Raw genomic sequence first — 24,668 nt, forward strand, 5'->3', positions numbered from 1 at the left:
AAACAAAAATGGCTAAAAGAGATTACCCCAAAGAAGTAGGTCTGGGAATTGGAAGGATAGAGTGAGATGATGTTGTTTTTCATTATAAATTCTGCTGTACTAATGATTTTTTTTTAACTACACACGGTATTACTTTAATAAAAATATAACCTAAAAAAAAACTTAGAGAGTTAACCCAGATGATCTACTCATATATAGTACAGTAATGGTATTAGTAACACGATAATGTTTTTAATAAGCACACGATAACCTGTAAAGTAGAATTTCTTTAAGAAGCTACACATGGCCTTTATCCAAAGTTTTAATTATTTGCATTGTAGTAAAATGAAATATGAAAAATATAGCATTTAAACCTACTGTCGTTATAACTACACAAAAGTTGTATAGTATTATGGTTCTAGACTGGGAGAGACAAAGTTGAAAATAATTCAAGTCACTGGTTGAGAGGATTAGAGACTAATGTCTTTATTTTATTAATGTTGGTTATTATGATTAATTTCAAACCTTGGGATTTATTTCTGTTGCTCTCATTATTATTTTACTTTATTAATTATTTCTTATCTAATGTTGCGTTCTTTGGCTTTTAGAACCTGCAGTTTGATGATAATTGGATGATGACAGTACTACAAGATTAAAAAGGGATATTTAGTACTATAGTCTATCTGAATGTTGTGTCCCCCTGTAATAGCCTGCTGAAATGTGAAAGGGTTAAAGGATAATTAAAACCTGAAACCGGACAAAGGAAGTCTATACCTTAGGCCTAGTTTCTGGAACCCCTAACCACATTCTGTTAATCATGAAACTTGTAACAATGAGCTCATACGCTAACTGCCAATTTTAGCCTGTGTAACCCTGCTTGCTTGCATGGCATGAAAAATAATCAATTTTATATAAACTGAAAATTACTGTTTGGCCATCGCCCATGGGAACACTGGCTATTGTCCATGGGAACATAGGCAATCACCCATAGGAACATAACATTCTAACACAAGGTTTCTGCTTCTGTACTCCCCGCTTGCACACCTGACCAGTGGGTTGACAGGTAGTGAATAGGAGAAAGATGGACCTTTGTGTTTAAGACAGAATGAGGAATAGGATTTAGGACTTAAAAACCTTGTATCTTGGCATTTCGGGGCTGCTCCTTTGGAAGGACAGCCGCCGGCTAATAAACTGCCTCTATAATCAAAGCACTCAGGTTGAGTCTGGTTATTCCGGTCACAACACCCCTAAAACTTGTATGTTGAAATTCTAGGGCCTTTGCAGGGAGCCCTCATGAATGGGATTAATGCCTTATAAGAGAGACCCCAGAGAGCTCCTTGGCCCTTTCTACCATGTATGGGCACCGTGAGGAGTCAGGGGTCTACAACCCAGAAGAGGGTTCTCATCAGACACCGAGTCTGGGAAGCCACGATCCTGGAATTCCCAGCCTCCAGGACCATGAGGAATAGGTGTTCGTTATTTATAAGCTGCCTGGTCTTTGGTATTTTGTTATAGCCACCAGAACTGATTAAGACATTTAGGAACCATTTTCCTCAGATTACCTATATTACTGTATTATCATAGTAAAAAGCATGATGGGGTTGAGTGGAAGAATGCTGTATTTTTTAACAAAATCTGTCTTTAAGTTGAAAAGAAGAACCTGGAGAGGGACGTTTTGCAAAACAAAGATTATGAACAGTGTTCAATTTCCTCCATTGCCTAAGATTGTGAAACAATAAAATCAGGTCGTGGCCTGTTTTAATTTATCAAGATAGTTATTGTCAGCATCAACATGCCAAGTAGCAGCATGTTTTACTTCTAGACTCCCCAGTAAAATTGTCAACAGGCATCCTCAACCCCTTTGTGAAGCACCCCAGGCACAGATTTCTATCCGAATTCCTCTCCCTCTGCCCCACTTTTGCGTCCATACCTTCTAGGGTCCGCTGCTGGGGCTGATGGAAAGATTTGAGACCTGGGTACAAGGCTTATCTCTGCCACTTACTGTGTGTCCTTGAGCAAATCATTTAACCCCTATGAGCCCTCAGGTTTCCTCATCTAAAAAAGTGAAACTATCAATATAAAACTCACAGGATTATTGGTGAGAATAAATAAATCGCATGCTAAATTAGTGTCAATGAGCGGTGTTAAACAAAGGCCTCTTGGTGACATTTAACCTACATCAGGCTCAGCACCTCCATGTGTCCCATCATTACCTTCAAGTCATCCTGGGACACCACCGCCTTGGACTGGCCAGCAGGGAGGCACAGGACACCTGACACCCGACAAAGCGGACACTATGCTTCTGCCATTTAATGGCTGTTTACAAAAATCAGGTCTTACTATACACCTGAAGCTTCTGTGGACAATGAGGAGGCAAACAGGAGAGTGATGCAATGGTTATCGACCCACAAGGTATGAGAAAGCTGGGTTAGGAGTTAAAAGCTGTAGGATCTTCATTTAGGGAGAGTGGAAAATCATTCCACATGGTATCCAGTTTCAGACCCCTGCTCCAAGAACTGACTGTGGGGTGTAGATGGCTCCTGGAGCAAAGCATTGTTTTTCAGCATCAGAATTAATCAATTCAAACAATGGTAGTTATTTTATTTTATTTTATTTTTACTTTTATTTTTTTGTTGTTGTTAATGGTAGTTATTTTAAAGTGATGTTTTAAAATGATATCCAGCTAAAACTTTTCTACGTAGAAAATAAACTCCAATGTTCATAAACTCTAAATAATGGAATAAGAAATATATAAATTCACACAGGAAGCATTCTTACTGAAAATGTTAAGCCTGAACACGATCATGAGGAAACTCAGAATGTGAAATAGATTCTGGCCTAGACTCTTTTTAAAAAAGTCTATGCCATAGGAAGAAAGAAAAAAAGCAGAGAGACTTTCTTAGATTAAAAGATACTAAAGAAATATAATGATTAATTGCAATATGTGAACTTTGATTGAAAAAATTTTTATATATATATATGTATATATATATATATATATATATATATACATATATATATATATAATACTCTGGAAATAGTTGGAGAAATTTGTATGTGGAATATACATATGAAATTGTAAACTTCTTAGGTATAAAGCTGATTATGTGATTATATAGGAAATGTCTTTATTCTTGAGGAATGCCAAGTTGTAACAGGAAAAAAAATTAGGAGTTAAGTATCATGATGTTTGCAATGTATTTTTGGATGGTTTAGCAAAAAAAAGTTATTTACTTATATTATATATATAAAATGTTTTATACGCACACAGTGAGAGAGAAAACGAATGTAGCAAAATATTAACTATTATTAATCTAGGTGATAAGTATACAGGCATTCATTGTACTATTCTTTCAACTTTTCTGTAAGTTTGGAAAAGTTTGTAATAAAAAAGTTGAAAAAATTATATCTGTATGTTGTTCTTAAAATATTATGTGAAGATAAACATTATCTTTTCATTTAGTTTCTTCAGCTGAGTATATTACTGGCTACTTTTGCATACTGTATAATTGTTTCTTTAAAAAAAAAAATTATTTTGTTTTGCCCTGTTGTCTCCCAAGAAGGATTAGTCACACGATCAATTTACAACCAATCATGGCCAAGTTCACTGCAGGAATCGTCTTTATAGGTTCATTTGCACACTCTCTAATAAGGAGTTTTATCACCATGAATTTTTTGTTTCCTCCGATGTGCTCTTTTACTGTTCCTCTTAAGTTTCTTCTTATGGCAAATGTTGCCTTTAACATTTTTCTTGGCTGCTTGTTTTTTCATCCACTGCTTAATGATAGGATTGTGTGGGCTGGCACAGATTCTTCTGTGCTTATCGTGAAGGCTGCCAAAAACAGAAGAAAAAAAAGTCACTGATAGAAAGTACAAGTAAAAACTTAGTGACTTATAGGCAGTTCCTAATTTTAGACAATATATTCCTAGAACCTGAATCCTAAAACTGAGCACCACAAGGTTGAATCTTAACTTTACTATGCTGATGCCTGTGGTTCCTCAGGTATCAGCAGAAAGTATTAAAAGGAGTTGAAACTGGAGGACGGGGGAGGTGGAGGGCGGAGGAGGAGTAGGGGAGGGGAAAGAGGGAAACGAAGAGAAAACAATTCTTTCTCCCCCAAGCGTCATCCAATAAAACCAATCCATGCCTCACTGCCTCTCTCAGACATATTCTCCTCGGTTTTTCTAGATCCTCTCAGCTAGGTGCCCTGTTTTTCCCTTTGAGTCTCCATGGCACTGATTCTCTCTCTTGTGGCACGGAGCTTACTTTGTCTTTTATTGGAACGCTTGTCTTAAACTCTTTCCTTTCACTGTGGCGTCACACTCCTTGAGGGAGGAATAGTCTGGAAGTGTCTTGAAAGGCCGCGTTCACAGTAGAATTCGGTCATGAGTTGTAGATATGCAGTGAAAATTGTTCAAAATAAGAACAATCTGGTTTTGTTTTCAATGAAACGAAAATATTCTAAGCTTTTGTTAATATTTTAATGCAGTATAGACCTATACCACATCTCAGAATTTGTCTTTTCATTTTTCTGTATGAAAATTTGATGTTGGAGACTCTTAGAGCACAATTCACAATTTCTAGTAACTAGACGAATTTCTTGTTATGAAAGATATTGTGACTTTTAATTCCCCCTTAGGTGCCATCCAGTTTTCATTAAAGGCCAGAAATCCTGCTGGCTTGACATATACAATATTTCTATGTCTGGATAAACTGAAACCCTTGACCCTGTTATTTGGGGGAGAAAAAAAGCAGAGAGATAGAGAGTAGGCTGCCATTTCTCCAAATGACCCAGAGGAATCATAAGCTAATGTGGGGACTGTTGAAATGGAAGGAAAAGTTGGGAAAGGTTTGAATAAGCTTAAGCATAATAAAGCCAGCATGTGGGAATGTTAGTTTGAAAGAAGTGAGGCATCTTAATAGGAGAATAATACATTCTCTGTGTTAGATTCAGAGGTCTTCAAAAGAAAAATTACTTCGCACTGTGGCCAGTTGGTTTGCCATTAGCTATTGCAGGAGAAAACTTGGCTGTAGCAATGTGGGGGGGCGGGGGGGTGGGGGGAAGGCAAAAGAGTTGAAGCTCCTACACTTTCCGAAGGACTAACACTCTCTCCTTCCTGGTGGTGTCAATAAGATCCTGAGCAGACATCTAGTGCAGAAAGACTCCCCTGGCATCCAGATAAATCCAGAAGTTACACAGGGGAGAACAAGAACTCCACTCCATTACTCCCTGGGGAGTGAAGGGCTTCTGGGAGGGGCGCTGGCTCTGGGACTGAGGGGAGAGCTGGGCGGGGGGACAGAGACAGAGGACCCAGAGAGGCGAAGAACTGTAGGAAAATGGGCAACAGCTACCATATGGGACCTTCTAAAAGTCCTACCTAGTGTGACCTCAACCACTCGATGTAAATGAGGGAGAAAAATCTGCTACCAGAACACAGCTACCAAATCCAACATGCTATGATGTTTTAAAATCCTAAAGTTTAAAAACTGCTTAAACCTCCACTTGCATCCCATGTGTACTCCACTGGGATAAAAAAAGATGAGGTAATGCCAGGCAAGGAAGCTGATTCCACACTCCTTGCCCCAACTCCATAGTATTGGGGTGGGCACCAACTCACCCCACTGTGAATTTCTAGGTTGGGAGTTAGACTCTAAGAAACCATAAGGCTGATCTGATTCTTTTACAAGAGGGTAGCTGATCCAGTGGACAGCGAGATCAATTTACAAACTTATACTCGAATAAAGTAAATATTTTTAGATCCAGGTGATTGGCTTCATCATTTCCCTTTAATTAAAATTGAGTCCTTATTAAAATAAAGACTCATGTTTTTTATCATATTTTCCCTTGTTAAAGTGAGGACTGACATCATTTCTGTTCTTATATCTTTTAGATTTCTATCTCATACCTGCTTTTCCCAAAGAAACTTCTCTGAAAATCTTGTTACTGATAGTGTCCCCTGATAATCTCCAGCATCTGTCTCCTACTGTTATATGCATACAGAAAATTCCTGTGGTTCTTTCCCTATGCCTTCCTGGAAGTCCCATAGGAGCCCTTACAAACTCTGAAGTTGTCTTTAGACTGAGGTTGACATATGCCAATGAGGTGAAAGGAATTGAAAATTAAGAAGTTGCTGTTATTGAGAGTAGCCAGAGCAGCCTTGGGCAGATTAAAGTCAGCTAGGTAGATAGACCTGCCAAAAATACCCAGATATTTCTAATCTTCCAGGGCATTGTCTATCCATGAACTGCCTATGAATTTTCACTCTCCAACTGCTACCAGCACTGTTTATTAAAACACAACTAATAGATTTATGGCCAGGCCATAAAACTCCCTCCATATACTAAGGGAGTTTTTCAAAGAAGTTGGGAACTTGAAGCAGCCCTCAGGAGGCACTTCATTAGCATTTCCTGGATCACTATAGAACACACTGGTCCCTAGTGACTAAAACACATGAGCTGATGGGTCCAGCGTGGTGGCTGGAACCGAGGAGAGAGGCTGAAAGAGTACTCACCCCTCTCCCTTCTCTTGCACAGACACTTCATGCTTATTAAAATTTGGGCCAGAATTGCTTTCCGCCACACATCTACTCCCAAGTATGATTTAAAAATGTTTTAGATCTAAGATCTTTTTCAGGATCTTATAAAACCTATGGACCTTCTCTCCAGAAGAATGTTCACACATTCATACTGACAAATGTCAGTGACTTCACAGCCCCCTGACCTGAAGGAAGTCTATCTGGACATCTTATAGACTCTTTTCTCTGAACTCCTAAGATCCTTGGAGCAGTGTTTCGCAAAGTTGGGCAATAGATGGATTCTTTTGGAAGGGGAAAAAAATGTATCTTAAATTTCAGAAAATGGTCTGCAGGACCCAGCTTCATAGACTCTCCTAGAGACTCTAGAAGGCAGAATCTAGTCTGTCACTGCTGCACCCCCAGCACATAGAATGGTGTTTGCTACAAAATCATTAATCAATAAATATTTGTTGAATCCATTGAATAAATAAGGAGGTTCCCCAGTGACTCAGGAACTCAGGCATAAGCAATGGATCTATTTGTAGCTCAAAGAAGGGAACACCAAATGGCTTGTTGGTGACACCGGGAGACATAAGTGGTGTTAAAACCAGCATACCAAGGAGATGCCTAATATGCTGTTGTCATGAATTGAAGGTGCCAGATGCAATGAAGTTTTGGGAGAGCATGTTATGGTCAGTCTCACCATCACTTTTGAGAGAGCTTGGAAATGTACAGGGTACTGAAGGAAGAGATCTGGACTCGCATCCCATTTCTGCCATTCACTTGCTCTATTTCACCAGGTAAACTTTGTAACCTCCTCAGTCACATCCTTCTTTTGTGTGACATTGAGGTAATTAATGCCTTCCTCGCAGCACTGTTGTCAGCATCCAGATTTGCTAAATACCAATGCATTTCATGTTTCAAAGTCTCTGTGGAGATGTTAAGTACATTAAGTCTAAAGTTTTTAATAACTGAGCCAGAAGTGGAGGTACGACGGGTGAGAGGGGTTACCAGAAGCCAAAAGCCCAGAATTGATAGCAAAGAAGGGCATTTGTTCTTGTTTGCATGTAGCACTGTGACAGGTATGACATCTCTACACTTCTTGTTTGCATGTAGCACTGTGACAGGTGTGACATCTCTACACTTCTGTTTGAGACTTATGTACACTCCTAATAAATTCAGGGACTAAAAATGATAGCAACTCACACACTTGCCTGGAAAATGTTACAGTTAAAACCATGAAATAGAGCAGAGTCACCACCTGTTTTTATTTTTGTGCCACCCTCCCGCCCCCCACCTCCCGCCACACACACACACACACTCAGAATGTCCCTTGCTTTTGTAGGAAAGAAGTTTTTGCTCTTGTTCAGTGACCGAAGGCATTTGGCCCTAATCACAGCACTACAGTGAGGAGCAGAGGGCTAGTGTAAGACTCAGCGTGGGGTGGGGGTGGGGGGTGGTTGTGTTCACTCCAGGGAGCCTGGGGCAGAAAACATGAAATATTTCCTCTCCCCTCCCTTGTTTAAGTGATTATTTGTATGTTGTGTATCAGACAAAGCCTCTCCAGCCAATTGTTCATTAGCCGAGAAATGGTCACTGCACAGGGTTAGACTTCGCTGCTGAAGAGCACTCACATGACAGCAGCCAAGTCACAATCCCCATCAGCTCTCTGAATGCGACAAGTAGTCACTCTTTCCAGAAGCCTTCTGGAAATATGACGTGAAACCTCAGTGCAACAGCTGGAGGCAATGGGAAGTATGGCTGAAAGAGGAAAAGAAAAAAAATGTTAAATCTTACAGTGTAGAGAACAATGGCCTGGTTCTCACCTTAAAGACTCCTGAAAAACAGAATGTTAATCCATCTGAGCAAGGGGCAAACATGCACTGAGGGCTTCGTGTGAGCAAACCTGGGGCAGAACATGCTCTACCTTCCAGAACTAACACTGTATTGGGGGGAGATAAAATTAAGTACAAGCAAAGACATAGGACAAGTGAAGAGATGAAAAAATGCCGCAGACAACAATGTTAGTGGAGTTTCAGACTGACATGATAGAAGATGAAAGAAGTGAGGTTGACAACAGTTCAGAGGACAGTGACCGCATGGGGCCCTGGAGCCGGTTTCAAAGTTTCCCACTTGGGAAGGACCCGGCTGAACCTTGAAGGATTTGGATGGGCAGAGAAAAATAGAGACTTATCCAGACTAAAGGAAGTACATGGTTAAGTGTTCCAAGATGGGGAAAAGCAAGGGGCATTCAAAGTGTAGAGAGAAATAGACCACTTTGAATTGAGTAGCCAGGAAGGTAAGTGATGGGGCATATGGCTCAAAAGACGGACTGAGGTCACACACTGAGGCCTTGAATGTCAATCTAAAAAGGTTTAGCTTTTATGCAATGGGGACCATAAAGATTTGAGAGAGGAGAAGGGTTTTAGGAAAAGCTATCTTGCAGTGATAAGCTCCCTTTTAGGCTGGAGTGACTGGGGCAAGAGGTCAAGCTAGGAGGGACTTATGTTACCCAGCACAAATATAAAAGGAACTCTAATCCCCAACTGAAATCTGTATCTGTATATTCCTACCTGCCACTTGCACATGGTATTCTCTTATGTTTCCCATTCCATCAGGTAGGTAGTAAATTAAAAAATATATTTTTTAGAATTACAGCCAAGAAGCCATAGGTAGCAGCCTGATAACAACAGACAGAAGTTAGCCCCTGATCGAGGGGTTAAAATAAATGGTTAGTGTCAGCTCTAAGCAATAGTGGTACTTGCACTTGGGATGGGGGAAAGTCTCTGTGTTCATGCTTTGCCCATCTGGAAACATCAGGCTTACTTGCTGTGGAGTACAGAAGGACCTGAACATCAAATTAAGAATGCCTATGTGACTCTTTCTGTCTCCATTCATCCATTCACTTATCTGTTTAATTATTCAACAAACACTTATTGAGCAGTTAAAATGTTCCGGGAATAATGCTAGTCACTGCGGGATACAAAAATAAAACAAAGGCCCGTGTCCTCAAGAAGCTAATGTAGAGGAGACAGATTTAGAACTAAATGCTTAGGAAACAACCCCCCTGGACCACTATCACTGAACTTCTGGAATTCTGTCCTTCTGAAAGGCTTCCACAAGTCATCAAGATGGGTGTACGGCTGTTCGCTATAGCAAAACATTAGAGACCATCTGAATGTCTACCAGAGTGAGATAAATCATGGTACGTCTAAATGGAATAAAGGATGAAATAGACGTATATACACTAACATATATGAATTCCATGATTGAGAAAAGCAAGTTTCAGTACGAGAACTATAAATGATCCCATTTTTATAAAAATGAATGTACACATATACAAAGAGGAAAAGATGTGGAAATATATATGCCCAAAATTATAAGCAAAGACTACTTCTAGAAAGGGGGCACTTTTTCAACTAGCATGCAACACTTGTAATTTTTTAAAACTTCCAGTACTATGAAGATCCAAAACAAGTTTTATAGAAAATCAGATGATTAGAGAACTCCACCTAGGGAAAATAGGGTAGGCATCAAAGAATGTGAAGTTTGGACTCAGTTTCAAAGGAGGAGTCAGAATTCCCCTTACTGAGAGGGGGAGTGAGACATTCCAAGTAGAAGGAACAGCAACTCCAGAGCCCCGGGTAGAAGAGGATAAGAATGCTTGGTTAGAGTATTTACCTCACAGAATCTAACTCATGGAAGTCTAACTCATGGAACCTGGTATCTTGGACCAGGGCAAGTCTTCTCTGGCAAGTCTTCTCTTGTCAACAGTGGTACAAGGAGGAAGCTCTGCACCGACTTCCTGTTTGGTCCAGGGCCTAGGAGTAATGCCTTGACCTTGGTTTTGGAGCCTCAGGGAGGATATGTATAAAATTCACTGGAGCTCTTCCTCTCCACTTTCCTCTCCTGTCCCACCTGCCCTGACCAGCTCAATGCTGCTCCATTTGGAACAGAATCTCTACTTGAGATATAAACCAATAACAACCTAGCTTCAGCCTAGTATATGTATATTTTTAATCTCAGGAAATTAGAATATACATACACTCTCCAAGTATACATTAATTATATATTTACATAAAGTCTTTTACAAAATGTATGTCATCAATAACTTCTAAACCATGCATTTAAATTAATAGATGTAGTTGCAATATACCCACACAAGTGATACAAAGTGCTCAGCCTCTTTTCTGTTCCAACTTAACTGTCATGTGAGTCTGCAGCAGCCCAAATAAGGAAAATGTTTACATTTCCCAGTGCAAGCTATTTCATGCCACAAGGATCTCCCTCATTTCTCTCAATGTAGATAGACCCAGTAAGGATTTCATTTTCTTATGCATATAAGGAGTGTGTGTAGAGGCACACCCAAATACCACACAATCACATTTGCTAGAATATGAAAACCATCATTTGTTCAGCAAATATGCATTGAGTGTCCATGATGCCAGGCCCCGAACGCAGCATTAGAAATGTTGAAATAAACGAGGCATCGTTTCTGCCTTTGCAGTGTTTAATAATCCAGTGAGAGGCAGGCAAATAAATAAATAATCACAACACAGCAAAATAAGTGTTAACAGAGACATGTTCAAAGTGTGATGGGATTATAAATGAAAGACACATTTTGAATGATTCTGTTTATATGAAATGTCCAGAATAGACAAATTCAGAGACAGAAAGTAGATCAGTTGTTGCCAGAGACTGGGGTAGGAAGGAATGGGAAGTGACCGCTAACAGATACGGGGTCTCTTTGGGGTGACGAAATGTGCTAGAATTAGAGAGCGGTGATGATTGTACAATTCTGTGACTATACTAAAAACCACTAAATTTTATATTTAAAAATGGTGTGTGAATATTTCAACTTTTAAAAAAGTACTGTAGGAGAACAGAGCACTGGTTATCTTTACATTTGTTAATATATTTATTTCCTAAAACCAATATATTTTTTTTTAGTTATGCTGTGCTGCCTATTCTCCAAGTCAAACTATTTTAATATCCCCCAAAAGATTTGGGGTTTATTCATCCATTCATTCATTTACCCCTCTTACAATATAAGAATTACTATGTGAATTCTTATAGAGTGAATCACTATCTATATCTTTGAATTCTTATATGTGAATCACAAGGCTAGAACCTGGAGGTAGAAAGATGAAGAGTTACTAGCTTCAAAGAGCTAATAAAAGAGCTACACAGACCACTGCTATTAGCTGCGACCCAGGTAATTATAAAATAGGCAATGGACATTCAGAAGCATAGTGGGGATTAAGAATCATAGGCAAACCTGTTTAGAAATTTGAATTACCTGAGTGCTGACATCAATTCAAAGAATAGTTTTAAGCCAGAAAGGCACCCAGGACCTATATGTACTTAGTAAACTGGTACACATTTCTCAGATACAAAGGTAGGATGGGCTCACTTCAAGATTACTTGACCTAAATCAGATTAACTGGAGGCAGTTAAAGGAGAGGCAGACCAGCATTTATTACACGTTGACAGATGTGACTGGTGCCCTCATGAGGGAGCTGGAAATATAAAAGGCCAGAAATGGTAGAATCCTTTGAAGACTGCTGGAGGAGTCAGGCGGTGCAAGATGTTTTCAGCGCGGTTTGGACTAGGACAACGGTTAGATTCTTTTAGATAACATCGCCCCCTAGAGGTTTTCTCATGCAGTCTTCAGTCAGAATATTTCCATTTTTAAAGAAGGGTCAGCAACTTCCTCTGATTTCCACGTACAAGAGATTTAGGAGTGAAAAACAGGATTAGGTGACATTTCTCTTGCATTTACATAGTTTTTATTCATGTAATATTTTTACTTGTTTGTAGAAGCAAGCTGATAAGAAATTAGGAAAACTAAGCCTTCCTCAAGACTACCCTGGTGCCCCCATTACATAAAGCCAGGAACACCAAGGGAAAGAACCTGCTTTTATTCCAAAACAGGAGTTCACACATAGACCTGTCTGATGGAGAAGGGTTCCCTGGAAGGAAACATGTGAAAATTATTGCAAATAAGAAAGAAGTCTTGCAGAGGGGACTTGATAAAGCAGGAGGACCCAGAGGTATAAACAAACAGGGATCTGAGGTTTGTTGTGAGGCTTTTGCATCTTCACCCTCAGCCCTTTCCTTAACCCCTCCAGAGATGCCCCTTTGCTTTGGGGAGTGCCTTCTTGAGTGTTTCAGCTCAACAGCTCCCCCTGTGAGTCTCCTTTGAAAAGTGATTTATGAGAGCAGCACCTGCTGGCCTAAAGTCAGCCGTTTAGAGGAAGAAGGAGACCACAAGAGGGTAGGGAGCGGGTCAATAGCAGCTGCCCAGCAAAGGCATCGTAGAGCTGCAGGTGGAGCAGCCTCCCTATCCTGTCAGACCACCTTCCCTCAGATTCTTAGAGGGAAAGGACTCTTTTCTAGGACCCATAATTTAAGCATTATCAAGAATGTTTGGATTGGGGGACCCTAGTGAAAACCTACAATGACTGCTAGGTAAGACAGGGTCAGGGAGGAGAGCTGGGAACATTATAATTTCTATTCACTGGCCAGTGAAGCCCAGACCATACAGTTTCCATGTGTAGCTTCTGATGTGTGTATTCACTGAATTGAAGTTAAGATTTGAAATATTTTTCAAACGTTTGGGGGATTGTATCAAGGATGATTTACTCTCGTATAAGAGGCATGAAATAAAGTAGGGAGAATATCTTTCTAACACAAGGCAGAATGTGGCAATGACTATGTAACAAATAAAATAAGTGTCTGGAACTGTGAAAGGCAGAAGAGATAAATTATAACAGAGATTCAGGTACATGTTTACCAAAGAGGTAGTATTGGAACTGGAGACTTGAAAGATGGATAGAATTTTAAAAGGTCAGTAAACGTAGAGGAGGCAATGGGTGTAAAAGCACAAAAGTGGAAAAAGACAGAACTTATGCAAATTTTGTTGGAATAACAGAATTAATGAGTGCAAGTTGTAAGAGGAAGATGTGGAAGGCATGTTGAGACCAGACAGCCTTGTATTTTATGCCAAGGAGACAAGTTCAGTAACCTCTTTCTGTGGAAACGTTTTTAATCAATACATGATTTACCTAAACTAACACCCTTCTGTGGAGAACTAAATGTGAATAGATAATTGATGACTTTACTACTGTCTTTCACTTGTGAAATGTTTCAACACAGAGAACAATAGCAAGAATGATAAAAACACATATACCCACCATCCAAATTTTACTAATTTTCATCCTTTCTCAGGTTTGCTCTCAGCCTTATTTTTAAGAAATCTTTTCCCAATACTTTACTGTTTCAAGCAAGGCTACAATAAACCCTCTAATGATAAGAAGAGGTTATATTTATTAAGTGCTTACTCTGTACCAGGCACTACTGTAACTACCACATGTGAACTAATTCATTCACAGTTGGGTAACTCATTTTCCCCAGATCAAAGGGCCAAGAAATGGTGGGACTAGGATTGGAATCTAAACCACTGGGCTATGCTTTGCTGGCTCTTCTATGTCTCTTTAAGTCTTCCATGAGAATTTCTCCAGGGCAGTGGTTCTCAAACTTTAATGTGCCTCCAAATCATTTGGAGGGCTTTGTAAGCCACAGATTGCTGTCAGTCCCTCCCCGACCTCAGATTTCTGATTTGATATGTCTGATGCAGGTATGTTAAAAAATTTTACACTATTGTTGGGATTGTGTGAGATTTTGTAGTATGTCACTTGGAGTTATATTTTTAGATGTACACAGACCTGCTGGTCCACAGCTAGGATTGGAGTGAGGTACAAAATTTAAAGGGGTGCCAAAAAACCCAGTAGTCAAAGATAAATTACATTTTAATGCAATATTTTTAAAACAAAAGTTAATACAAAAAAAAAATCTTTGATTCATGAAATGCTACAGTTTTAAATAAAAACAAATTTGACCTTGCACTTTAACAACTCACCTAAGCCACCTCACTTGCCTCATCCTATTCTCAGCCCTGAGTGTACCTTCGTGTTGAACTTAGCTTTTTCATCCTTCACATTTTATAAGATTTCTCTAGTCCTATTGCAGCTTTTTTGCTTAAGTTCTATTTTTCTGATATTAAATGTGCAAACTAAACTTTTGGTTAAATTTTACCACCTTATTTTGTGGTTTTCATTCAATCATCCTTTTTTTTTTTTTTGCTTCCCCCTCCCCGCCCCCTTTCTTTCTGCTGGATTAAATTTTCTACATTTCCTTTAATGTGTGTAGGGGTTTGTTTGTTTGTTTGTTTTTAACTGAAAATTTAGGCTGTGTTAGGTCAAGAAAAAATGCATTTCGGAAAATATCAACATCTCACACAACCATATTCGAGACTGAATCCTTTGAGTAAGTGTATTGTTTTACTAATAAAAGTGATTGCCACATCAATAAAATTCCATAAACATTTACTGAGCACCTGCTCATATCAGTCATTGTTCCAGACACTAAGTACTGTATACAAAAACGAATAACTCATAAAACCTGCTCTCAGAGTGCCCACAATAGCAGATGTTTCTCTAACATTATCTTACATATCTGACTGCTGAAAGTGACATTGATACCCATTCCTTCCTAGAAATTTTTCATATCTTTGGTTTATAAGACACTAATCTTTCCGAATTCTCCTAAGACTGAGAAATTATCTTCTCTGCCCCTGGAACTCCTCCTCCTCAGCCCTCTCCTCAACAGCTAGTATCCCTCCAAATTCCATCCTTGACCTCCACTCTTTTCTTTCCATCTACAGCTTCTCATGTTTAAAATTACTACCTATGTCAGTAACTCCAAAACATTTTTGTCTGCGTTAACCTCTATCTCAATATCCTGACATTTATCCAACTGCTGTTAAACATGCACTTAGTTACCTCACAGGCTAACTCAATAAAAACCCAACGGAAAACACCATCTCCCGCAGCGTTAATTTTACTCCTTTTCTCACCTCATTCAACTCATTTACAGTTACCCAAACCAAAAGCTCGTGTGTTGTTCCATCCTCCTGCACTCCCCCACAGCCAGGCACAAACTTCTGTAAGTTTTACTCCTGGAACATTTCTCAGATTTGTCTTTCCCTTTTCATCCCTATAACCATTGGCCAAATTCAAGACCTCGTTAATTGGCTACTGGCTTATTGAGCCTCCTAGTTGCCTCTTTTTTCCCAGTCTTGCCCAATCTGCACATGAATCCTACAGCACTCTGTGCTTTCCTGTCTTTCCCATATATATAATTAAATGTTTATGTGATTTCGTCTTTTGTTTGTGAGCTTCCTTGGGATATATTTCTACCCATACTACAGCAGAGCGTTATTGCTGTTGATTCTGTTGGTTCTATGTTGTTATTGTTGTTTACAGTAGTAAGTGGAATAGGCGATTTGCCATAAATGTCTGTGCCTGATTTGGTTCTGTCAGTTTCGGTCACTGGAAGGTTTTAAAGAGGTCCGTGTTCAAGATCTGTTAAGATGAATGCTAAAACACTAACACATCAGACTTGTGATATAAAAATTAGGTTCTGGGTTTTAAGGAAAGCATCCTGTTACTATAGAGAGGTGAACCAGCTTTCCCTCTTACTTGGATGTCTTGCACAATTTCTTGCTACTCAAAGTGTGGTCCCCAGCGTTGCAGCGATGGCATCATTTGAGGCCTTATTAGAAATGCAGTTTGAAAAGCTCTAATATAAAGAGCACTACAGAACACAGCAAAATGGAAACAGCAGAGGTACATGCCATTGTTGGAGAAAGGACTCCCAGAATAAAGATAAAAACATAAGAAAGGTTAACTCAGTTGCTGACAGTATCGTAAGTCTACGAGTGCAGTTTAGGAAGGGTACTATGTAAATAAACGTAATGTTCCAGATGTGGTTAGTTAGGGATACACTTCCTATTCTGGTGGACTTCACACTTGGATGCCTACAAATAAGGGTGTCCACTGCTGTCACCAACTAGGTAGGAAGGACTCACCTAGCCATGATGCATGAAACTGCTATGCCCAAATAAAGTTCTCCCAGGTTATTTTTGGAACCCTGGGATAATGGGGAATGAATGAGGGATTTTCTTTACCTTAATATGAAGACCTTTGGTCATCAGTACTTCTCACAGCATGGAAACTGGAGTGGTCAGGGGGTAGTCCTGAAGAGGCGCTGAGTAATTTGGGGCTACAGAGACTTCCTGAGAGTCATTACTGCACAATAGTTAAGCACAGGGAGACAGACAACCAGATTCGGGTCCTGGCTCTGCTGACTAGTATCTGATGTTGGGTGAGTCACTTAATTCTCTTAGTTTCTTTATCTGTAACATTAAGGATGGTAATAGCACCTACCTTACAGGGTTGTTGTGAGGACTGCATGAATTCTTACATTTAAGTACTTAGAACAGAGGTAACAAATAGTAAACACTCAATAAATGGAAACGAAAAACCCCACCATTATCTACAGGCCAATACGCAGCCGAGTGCCTGCTCCATAGTAGGTATCCAGGTGTCTAAAGTGTTTGTGGAATGTGCCCATTGTTACCCCTCAGCTTCAAATTCACCCTTAATTGCCAATTCTATGAAATTAGGATGACCCCTTTAAATATTTTTCCTTCTCCAGCTGTCATGATGTTAAACGTCATCTGTAGAGAGACATGGCAGGAAGGTTTTTCTTCCGGCTCCAGTGTGCTCCTCTCAGCAGGCTCATGCAGGTCCCACTCCTGCAAGTGCAGCAGCTTCCCTAGAACCAGGCTCCGGTAGTGATTGTCGGCTAGCAGAGCTCCCTTTCGGTGGTTTTGCAGCAGACTGCCTCCAGTGAGACACCTCCCTGTGAAGAACTTTCCGCTGCCAAAATTAAGTGATTTTTTTTTTTTTTTTTTTTTTTTTGCCATTAGGTGAGCCACAGCTGTGCCTTCTCCAAGGTCTGGCTCTCATCTGGGCAAGTAAGGGGTGCAGGATCTCTTCCTTGAAAGCTCTATTTCAGCCCTAGAAATATCTACTATTCCTATATTCTCTAAAGAATATTTTTAAAAGTTAGTACTTTACTTCTTTTTAACATTTCACTTGTTACAGTTAATCGTTTGTTACACTGAACTTTCCCTGTTCAAATTATTGTCTAGTTTCTGTCTCTTGATAGGACATTTCATTTATTTATGAACAAATAAATGAATGAATAAATGACACTCAAACATTCTAAGTTGTTCCAGGAAGTTTGCATGTTGTCTATAAAACAAACGATGCAAACTTTTATGAAAGGACTATGTGTATTAAATGGATATACTGTTATGACTAAGTAAAAAAGGATTAATGTTTTGGAAAGATATAAATAAAACAATATGTAGATTGAGGTCCTATTTATGGTTTTAAAAATCTGTACAGATGTGCATGGGTTCATATTTATAAATGCATAGAGGAAGTTGTAGAAGGATATACATAACCCAGAAAGGCTATCACCTCTGGAAAAGGGAAAGAGATTAAAGGAATGGAGGAGACATTTATTTCTTTTAATTCTATATTTTAAATTTAAAAATTTTGAAGTGAGTATTTGTTGCTTTTACAATTTTAGGAATTAAATTCTTTTCATTTGCGACTTTTCAATAATTTTAATTTTATTTATTTATTTATTTTTAGATGAAGCAACCCTTGGTTGACCTCACAGATTGCAAGGACCTTGTCAGTCTATGATCCCTTATTTTTTAAATTTTTTACTCCTACAGCACCTGGTCTTCCCAGGTAGTTTCCCATCCAAGTACTAACCTGGCCTGACCCTGCTTAGCTTCCAAGATCAGAAGGGATCAGGCTTGTTCAGGGTAGCATGGCCATAGACAATAATTTTAATTTAAAAAATTAGCAGGAGATAGAAACTTATGAGAAGAAAGGGAAGGAAACTAATCATTGTTGAGCACCTACAATATGCCAGACACTTTCCATTTATTTTCTCATTTAATCACGAGACTAACTAGGGAAGAGAGGCATTGTTATTCCTATTTTACTGATAAGAAAACTGGACCTCAGTGATTAAGCAATTTCCCAAGTTCATGTAGTTAGAATTCTGACTTGGCCTTTTAGAGTCTAAAGCCCAGACAGTTGCCAGTATACCTTCATTTCTCAAACTGGGTTTCATAGACCTCTGGGAGGTGGCCCATGGATGTGTTGTTCTCAGGATTCATGAGCTCTCTGGACAACTCTTAAATTTTAGTATGTTATTTCAGTGCTAATCGTTAAATAGATATGTCGTGGAGTTTCTTTGAAAGACCATCTTAAGAGAAAACTTTCCGGACAATTTAATTTTGCTTTTGTTCATACTGGTGGTATTACCAAGTCAGACCCTACCTTAACTGTCCTGGACCAATCCAAAGAAAACCAGAGTGGAATTTCATAATGCATTCACTCTAAGAGAGGGCCAAATTATGTTAATGTGGTTCAAATAGAAACAAATGGTGGGGAAAAAAACACTTCTCTTTCTGAACATGGTTGTATATGCACATAAAACTCAAAACCTGCACCTCAAGAATCAGTGTTCTATATTCATGTTTGGAATGGTGATTTTAGTTTTGGCCAAACAGTAACTATTATATTAAATTAATGTTACATTGAAGTCTTCTTGTCTTTGTAGTTGTTTTAACTTAAATTTTAAATTTATTTTGGTTTTATAATTGCAGAAGAGATATATACACAAAGGGTTTATAGTTGATTTTATGTTTATGCATCAAGTAATAGGGTAGAATAATTTAAAAGTCATTATTGAGAGTATAAAGAATGTTTTCCTTTAAAGGGGTGATATAGGACTCAAATTTGAGAAGATTGCAATTATATCACTCTGCTTCTCTAGACATAGAAAAGAACATTTAAAAAACCCTGAGCTACATTATAGATATGATGGCTGGGTTTTTGAACTAAAATCTAGACACTTTGTCTAACAGGGCTACTGAGGAATGTAGGATGTATTGTTTTAACTATAGGGACACCTGGAGAGAAACTAAGGGCAGATTACTGGGCATATGATGTCGGAACTCTCAGGGACCACTCTTGGTGATACGGAAAGTCTCAACTGTGCAGAACAACTTTCAAGCACAAATGCATATTCTTGGCACTGTCCCCTAGTGAGTCTCCTATGATTAAAACAGATAAAAGATAGTTTTCTTTTAGGATGAAGCAGCAAGTTCCTAGGACTTAAGAGCCATCGTCATCTGAGAAAGTAGATTGTCAGTTAGCAGGAAGACAATTTGGGACTCAGTGAAGCAAAATCCCCCACTGTGCATCTGCTGAACACAAGCGGAACCTTAGTCTGAACATACAATGAAAACGGCCAGGCCCACAAAGCCCTAGATGTGGCTTTAAATGACCTGGCTCAGGGCTACTGAGAGTGGATGACAGACATTTTTATAGTCTCGATATTGATTTCTGGGAGCCAGCAGCCACATCAGCAGTTGTGGAGTATGCCCTCCTGCCTTTGGGTGGAATCCAAGGCTTTTAATTATGGGTAAATCAGCCGCTTCCTGATTTATGCAGAACCCTTTGGGCAAATGCCAGTTACTGAGCCATCACATGGAGATGGCCATTTAAAGCACCATTAAGATAATGGGACAGTTAATGCCTGGAAGAACAAAATGTATTTCTCAAAGTCCCAAACCGGCATAGGCCACTTCCCTATTCCCTCCCCCAGCCTGCAACAATTCCCAAGGCCACCTATACTTCCTCCCCTGCACTTCTCTGTGCTCCCCACCTCTCTCCCTCCCAACCTGGTCTTCTTGCCCCCTCCCCACCCTACCCAGCCCGAATCCCTTAGAAAAGGGGTCCCCAACCCTTAGGTCGCAGATCAGTACCAGTCTGTGGCCTGTTAGGAACTGGGCCACATAACAGGAGGCAAGTGAGTGAAGATGCATCTATATTTGCAGCTGCTCCTCAGCCCTGGCATCACTACCTCAGCTCCACCTCGGACCATCAACCATTAGATTCTTCTAGAAGCACCAGCCCCTGGTGCCAAAAAAGTTGGGGGCCACTGCCTTAGAGCATCCCACAAGGCACCCTGGACACAGACACTGGAATGGAAGTTTGCTATGGAAAGCAGTGAGGTTATCTTTCTCAGTCTTACAACTCTTCTTGGGTCTACTCTCGTGTATTTTAACCCAACGTCACTTATTTTTAAATGGTGAAGGGTTGGGGCTTCTCATACAATGTAGTCTTCCTCTGGCCCAAAATACCTTAGGAAAAGCCTTGAGATTAACCCAAAAGGCTACTGTTAGGTCTCCTCGGCTCCCTTTCTTTCTTATCATTACCAACTGTTTGCTGTCCCACCCCTTCTGCCTGGACTCAGTCCCAGAAAAACTTGGCCTTAGGCCTAACCGAGCTTCCCTCATGACCCCTCTCCCCTGCGGCCACCCTTCCCTCCCTCCTCTCTTGTAAGAGGGCTGCCACTCCTGCTGCTGCTGCTGTGGGGTCAGCGGGACACAGGTCAAGAAGCTGAAGGGAGATCCATCTACCTTTACTTCAAAGCTTTATGAGAAAAAAATTTTTGCAATGCCGAAACTGGGAATAAAGCCTTAGCAGGTAGACCTTTGAGAAACAATGAAAGCCGGTCCTGAAATTTTAATGGTGGATTTTTCTGAAAAAAAATTTACAGAAAAACCTTTTGGTTTTGTCCTTGACAAATCAGATTGATAGAAATGAAAAAGGGATTATCCAGATTTTTCCTGTGCTCAGTAATACAAACCCAGTCCCTTGCTGCATTATATTGGGTTCCTAAACAAATGTCTACAGGAACCAGGAACTTAGGTGACAGCTAACTTCAGGAAAAAACAGAGGCTGGTCTGTTTCAGCCAGTTCTTGCCAGGGAACATGGAATCATTGCTGCCAGATCCGATTTTTCAAGAGAAGCTTTAAAATCCATGTGTATATATGAGTATGTATATATGAAATCCGTTGGTTTAAATTTTTAAAAAGCGGACCAAACAAAACTTATATTTCACCTCTGTTCTGGATTTAGAGAATCTTTTCAGGGTAAAGTTCAGAAAAGAAGACAGTGGAAAAGAGTCAAATCAGTCAGGTATTAAGCATCTATATTTTGAGTTTCTTAAATACAGTACAAATGATTGCCTCCAGTCCAAATGCAGTTATAACCTCCATATATATGCTAGCAGCTCACAATGTAAGTTCTCTTTGATATAATTTGTATAGTTCAATCTCTTTTATCATATGTTCCTTTTTAAGGTCGGATTGTAGTTTTGGATTTTAGTATCCACAGAACTGACTTTGTTCAGAAAACAAAACTAACTAACTCTGAAGGTCAAGTCTGTCTTTCTTCCAGGAATATACACACTTTGCATCCAAACAGTTTTGCACATTAGGGGTAGGAGAAGACAGATGGATAATACAGGCTTTCTTCCAAACTCCACCTGGGGATTTTCTAAGATATTGTCATCAGAAAAGGAAATGCAACTCAAAATTGCACTGCTGTGGGAGGATCTCAACTAGCAGGTGGCAAATTACTAACATTCTTGTTCAAACGAGGTTCCTTCCTGAAAATTATTCTTGGAGATCAGGAATATAAACTTATTCTCTTGTAGATAATTGGAAATTCCTACCTGAAGAGATCGAAATTCCCACCCCAAATTGCTGGCAGTCCCTGACTCTCCCAGCTGTATCTGGGGAGGCAGCCCCCTCTCCTTCCACCAGAGGTTAAGAAAGCAGGTGCCCCACTCACCTTCTGAGGTGTGAAGAGCTACACAGGCAGCCAAGGCCAGGAGAGTGAGTCCCTTCTGCATTCCTGCCTGCCCCACCAGCACAGACCGCACTGCAGGTGAGTCTGTAAGATCAGGAAATGAGGCTAAAGCTGTCCTTGAGTACAGAGAAAGAGCATGGAGGAAAAGTAAGCCAGGAGGCCCCGCCCTGGGAGGTGCTGGGGTACCTATTTCTCAAGTTTCTTTCCTGGAGACCAGGCGCTTTCTTAAGACCAGGCCTGCGTTCAACCATCTGTGGCTCAGGAGCTGTCAGCGGTGATCTGGCAGCCGGTGAGGTCATTGTGAGGTCATTTGCATCGGAATCACTTGGAAACCATTTTAAAAATAAAATAGCTATCTATAAGAATTCCTCCATGGACCTGTAAATCAGAATTTTGAAGTAGGAGACCAGTAATTTGAATATTTTCAAAGCTCCAGTGGTGATTCTGATGGACACCCCTATCGAGAACCATTGCATAAAGGAATCACAGTTTTTAAGTAGCTTGTTGAAACTGAGTTTCTGGGGACAAGGGTGACAAGTCATAAAAAAAATTATCATCTGGTGGAAAGATATGAAAAAATTCAACCCCACTCTTGGCTTGGTTTGCAGCCAAATTGTTTCCAATGAAGGTACTAGATTATTTAGGAGAAAGATAAGCAAGGTAGAGGGGCCTCTGCCCTCTGGGCTGTGCCTGCTGGAAAAGAGAGCCCAGAGCAGGTGTGAGCAGGTACAGAGTCTAGTCCAGCTTTGTTGTTATTTGGTTTTGTGAATAAAACCATAGAGTAAGGCGAGGGTAACTGGATTCTAATCCCACCTTTTCTACTAACTGGCTGCACAAGCTCAGAAAATGTACTTAACTTTTCTGTAAGTAAGGAGTCAGGCTGGACAACCTTCCAAAGTCCTGCCCTGCTTCCTCTCTAACTGTGCCATCACGAGGAAGCTTCTTGTCCACGCACGGCCCTCGAGCATTTGAAATGTGCTCGTCTGAATTCAGATGTGCTGTGTGAAAAGAATGTCTGATTTTCAAGACTTAGTACAAAAACATATAAAATATCTTGTTAATAATTTTCATATTGGTTACATGCTGAAATGGTAATGTTAGGCTCTACTGAGTTGCATAAGATATATTATTACAATTTCTTTTTACTTTTTTAATGTGACTACTTAGAAAATTCTAAATTACAAATGCAGCTTACATTATATTTGCAGTAGACTGTGCTCCTTTAAAAGTTAAAAGCTACAGGTCAGAACTGTCCCCTAGCTGTCAAATTGTGGCACTTAACCAAGCTCTAATTTCACTATCAAGAACTGGAGTTATAACAAAATGGGAAATGGGAGCTTTGGAGAGCATGGAGCCAGACAAAGATGGCGGCCTACTAAAAGAGAAGACCCAGTCGCGCAGGGCAGCAGACTGTGCAACTAACCAAGGGGACCTTACCACAGGTCTCAGTAATAGAGCACAGAGAGTCTGCGGAGGTGACTGTCATGCCTGTGAATTCGTGTGTCCCCACCACAACCACAGCAGCCTCTCTGGACCAAGCAGTGTGCTCTAAAGGTAAGAGTCAGAGAAGCTGCACAAAAATTCTATTCTGAAACAGCCAAGTTTTACATATTATTTTGATTTACAAAAATTTACAAAATTATTTTGATTTACAAAAACAACACATGTGCTTAAGCAGTCATTTACCAGTCTGCCCTCCCTAAGAGTCCTTCCTGAGAATGGCTTCTCTGCAGTAGGAAAAAGCCTCTGTTCAGATGAAATGAAGGGTGATATTGGGGAAGAGGAGTGAGTTTTAATCGAACAGGAAGACTGGACTCAATTTCGACGAGCCCGGGATTAGACAGATCCTGTGTACTTACTCATGCACTTATTTCCTTCTCTGTCTGACAGGATAGCTTCCCTTTCACTGTGTGCCTATTTCTTCTGCTAGGAGACATCACCATGGGCCTGCCAGGAAGACAGCATGGGGATAGACTCCAAAGATTTAGAAAGCTCAGGGCTCTTTCTTGAGTCGTCACAGGTTATTAGCATTTTCCCTTTCCTTCCCGCTCCTTCTTGGGGCCCACTGGAGTGAGATGGTGGGTTGGGCAGTAGTGATTGGGAGACAGTTGGCATGACACATGGAACTAAAAGCATTAAAGCCTGCACTCATGAAATTGCACTCATGAAAATGACAGCCTTGGGTCAGGGTGCTATGTTAGCTCGGTGTTAAAAAGCAAAGCTGACATCCATCAGCAGGAACCAGTAAACCACTGGAAAACCCTATGCCACATCATTATGTAGTAAGACATGAATGAAAAGAATGCCGGGCGGATCAGTTTTGATTGGGGTGAGAGCAAAATCGAATGATGGGATTTTTGCCTGGAGAGAAGATAATGCAAGCTATAATTATGAGGGGTGGGGTGGTGTCTGTGTGTAACAGGATGTTCACTAGGCAGACACGGACCAGAATTAACTAGGAAGGAGCTTCCAACGAGTGGGGTCAGGAGAACAGCTTTGATTATTTAGATATT

The 24,668-nt window shown here is 40.1% G+C and overlaps 1 protein-coding gene and 1 pseudogene across 1 annotated transcript; both read right to left on the reverse strand.

The window, feature by feature from the left end:
• Window positions 1–3,265: 3,265 nt before the first annotated feature.
• CCL28 (C-C motif chemokine ligand 28) lies at window positions 3,266–22,198 on the reverse strand. The gene is made up of 3 exons (XM_039877099.1): window positions 22,138–22,198; window positions 8,130–8,256; window positions 3,266–3,811 (listed from the first exon to the last, which is right to left on the reverse strand). The coding sequence occupies exons 1-3, from the start codon at window positions 22,196–22,198 to the stop codon at window positions 3,625–3,627; spliced, it is 375 nt and encodes a 124-aa protein (XP_039733033.1). The 3' UTR covers window positions 3,266–3,624.
• LOC120614300 (uncharacterized) lies at window positions 18,143–18,261 on the reverse strand (annotated as a pseudogene).
• Window positions 22,199–24,668: the final 2,470 nt, after the last annotated feature.

The sequence above is a fragment of the Pteropus medius genome, unplaced genomic scaffold, assembly GCF_902729225.1.
Source record: "Pteropus medius unplaced genomic scaffold, Ma_sr-lr_union100, whole genome shotgun sequence".
Lineage (NCBI taxonomy): Eukaryota > Metazoa > Chordata > Mammalia > Chiroptera > Pteropodidae > Pteropus > Pteropus medius.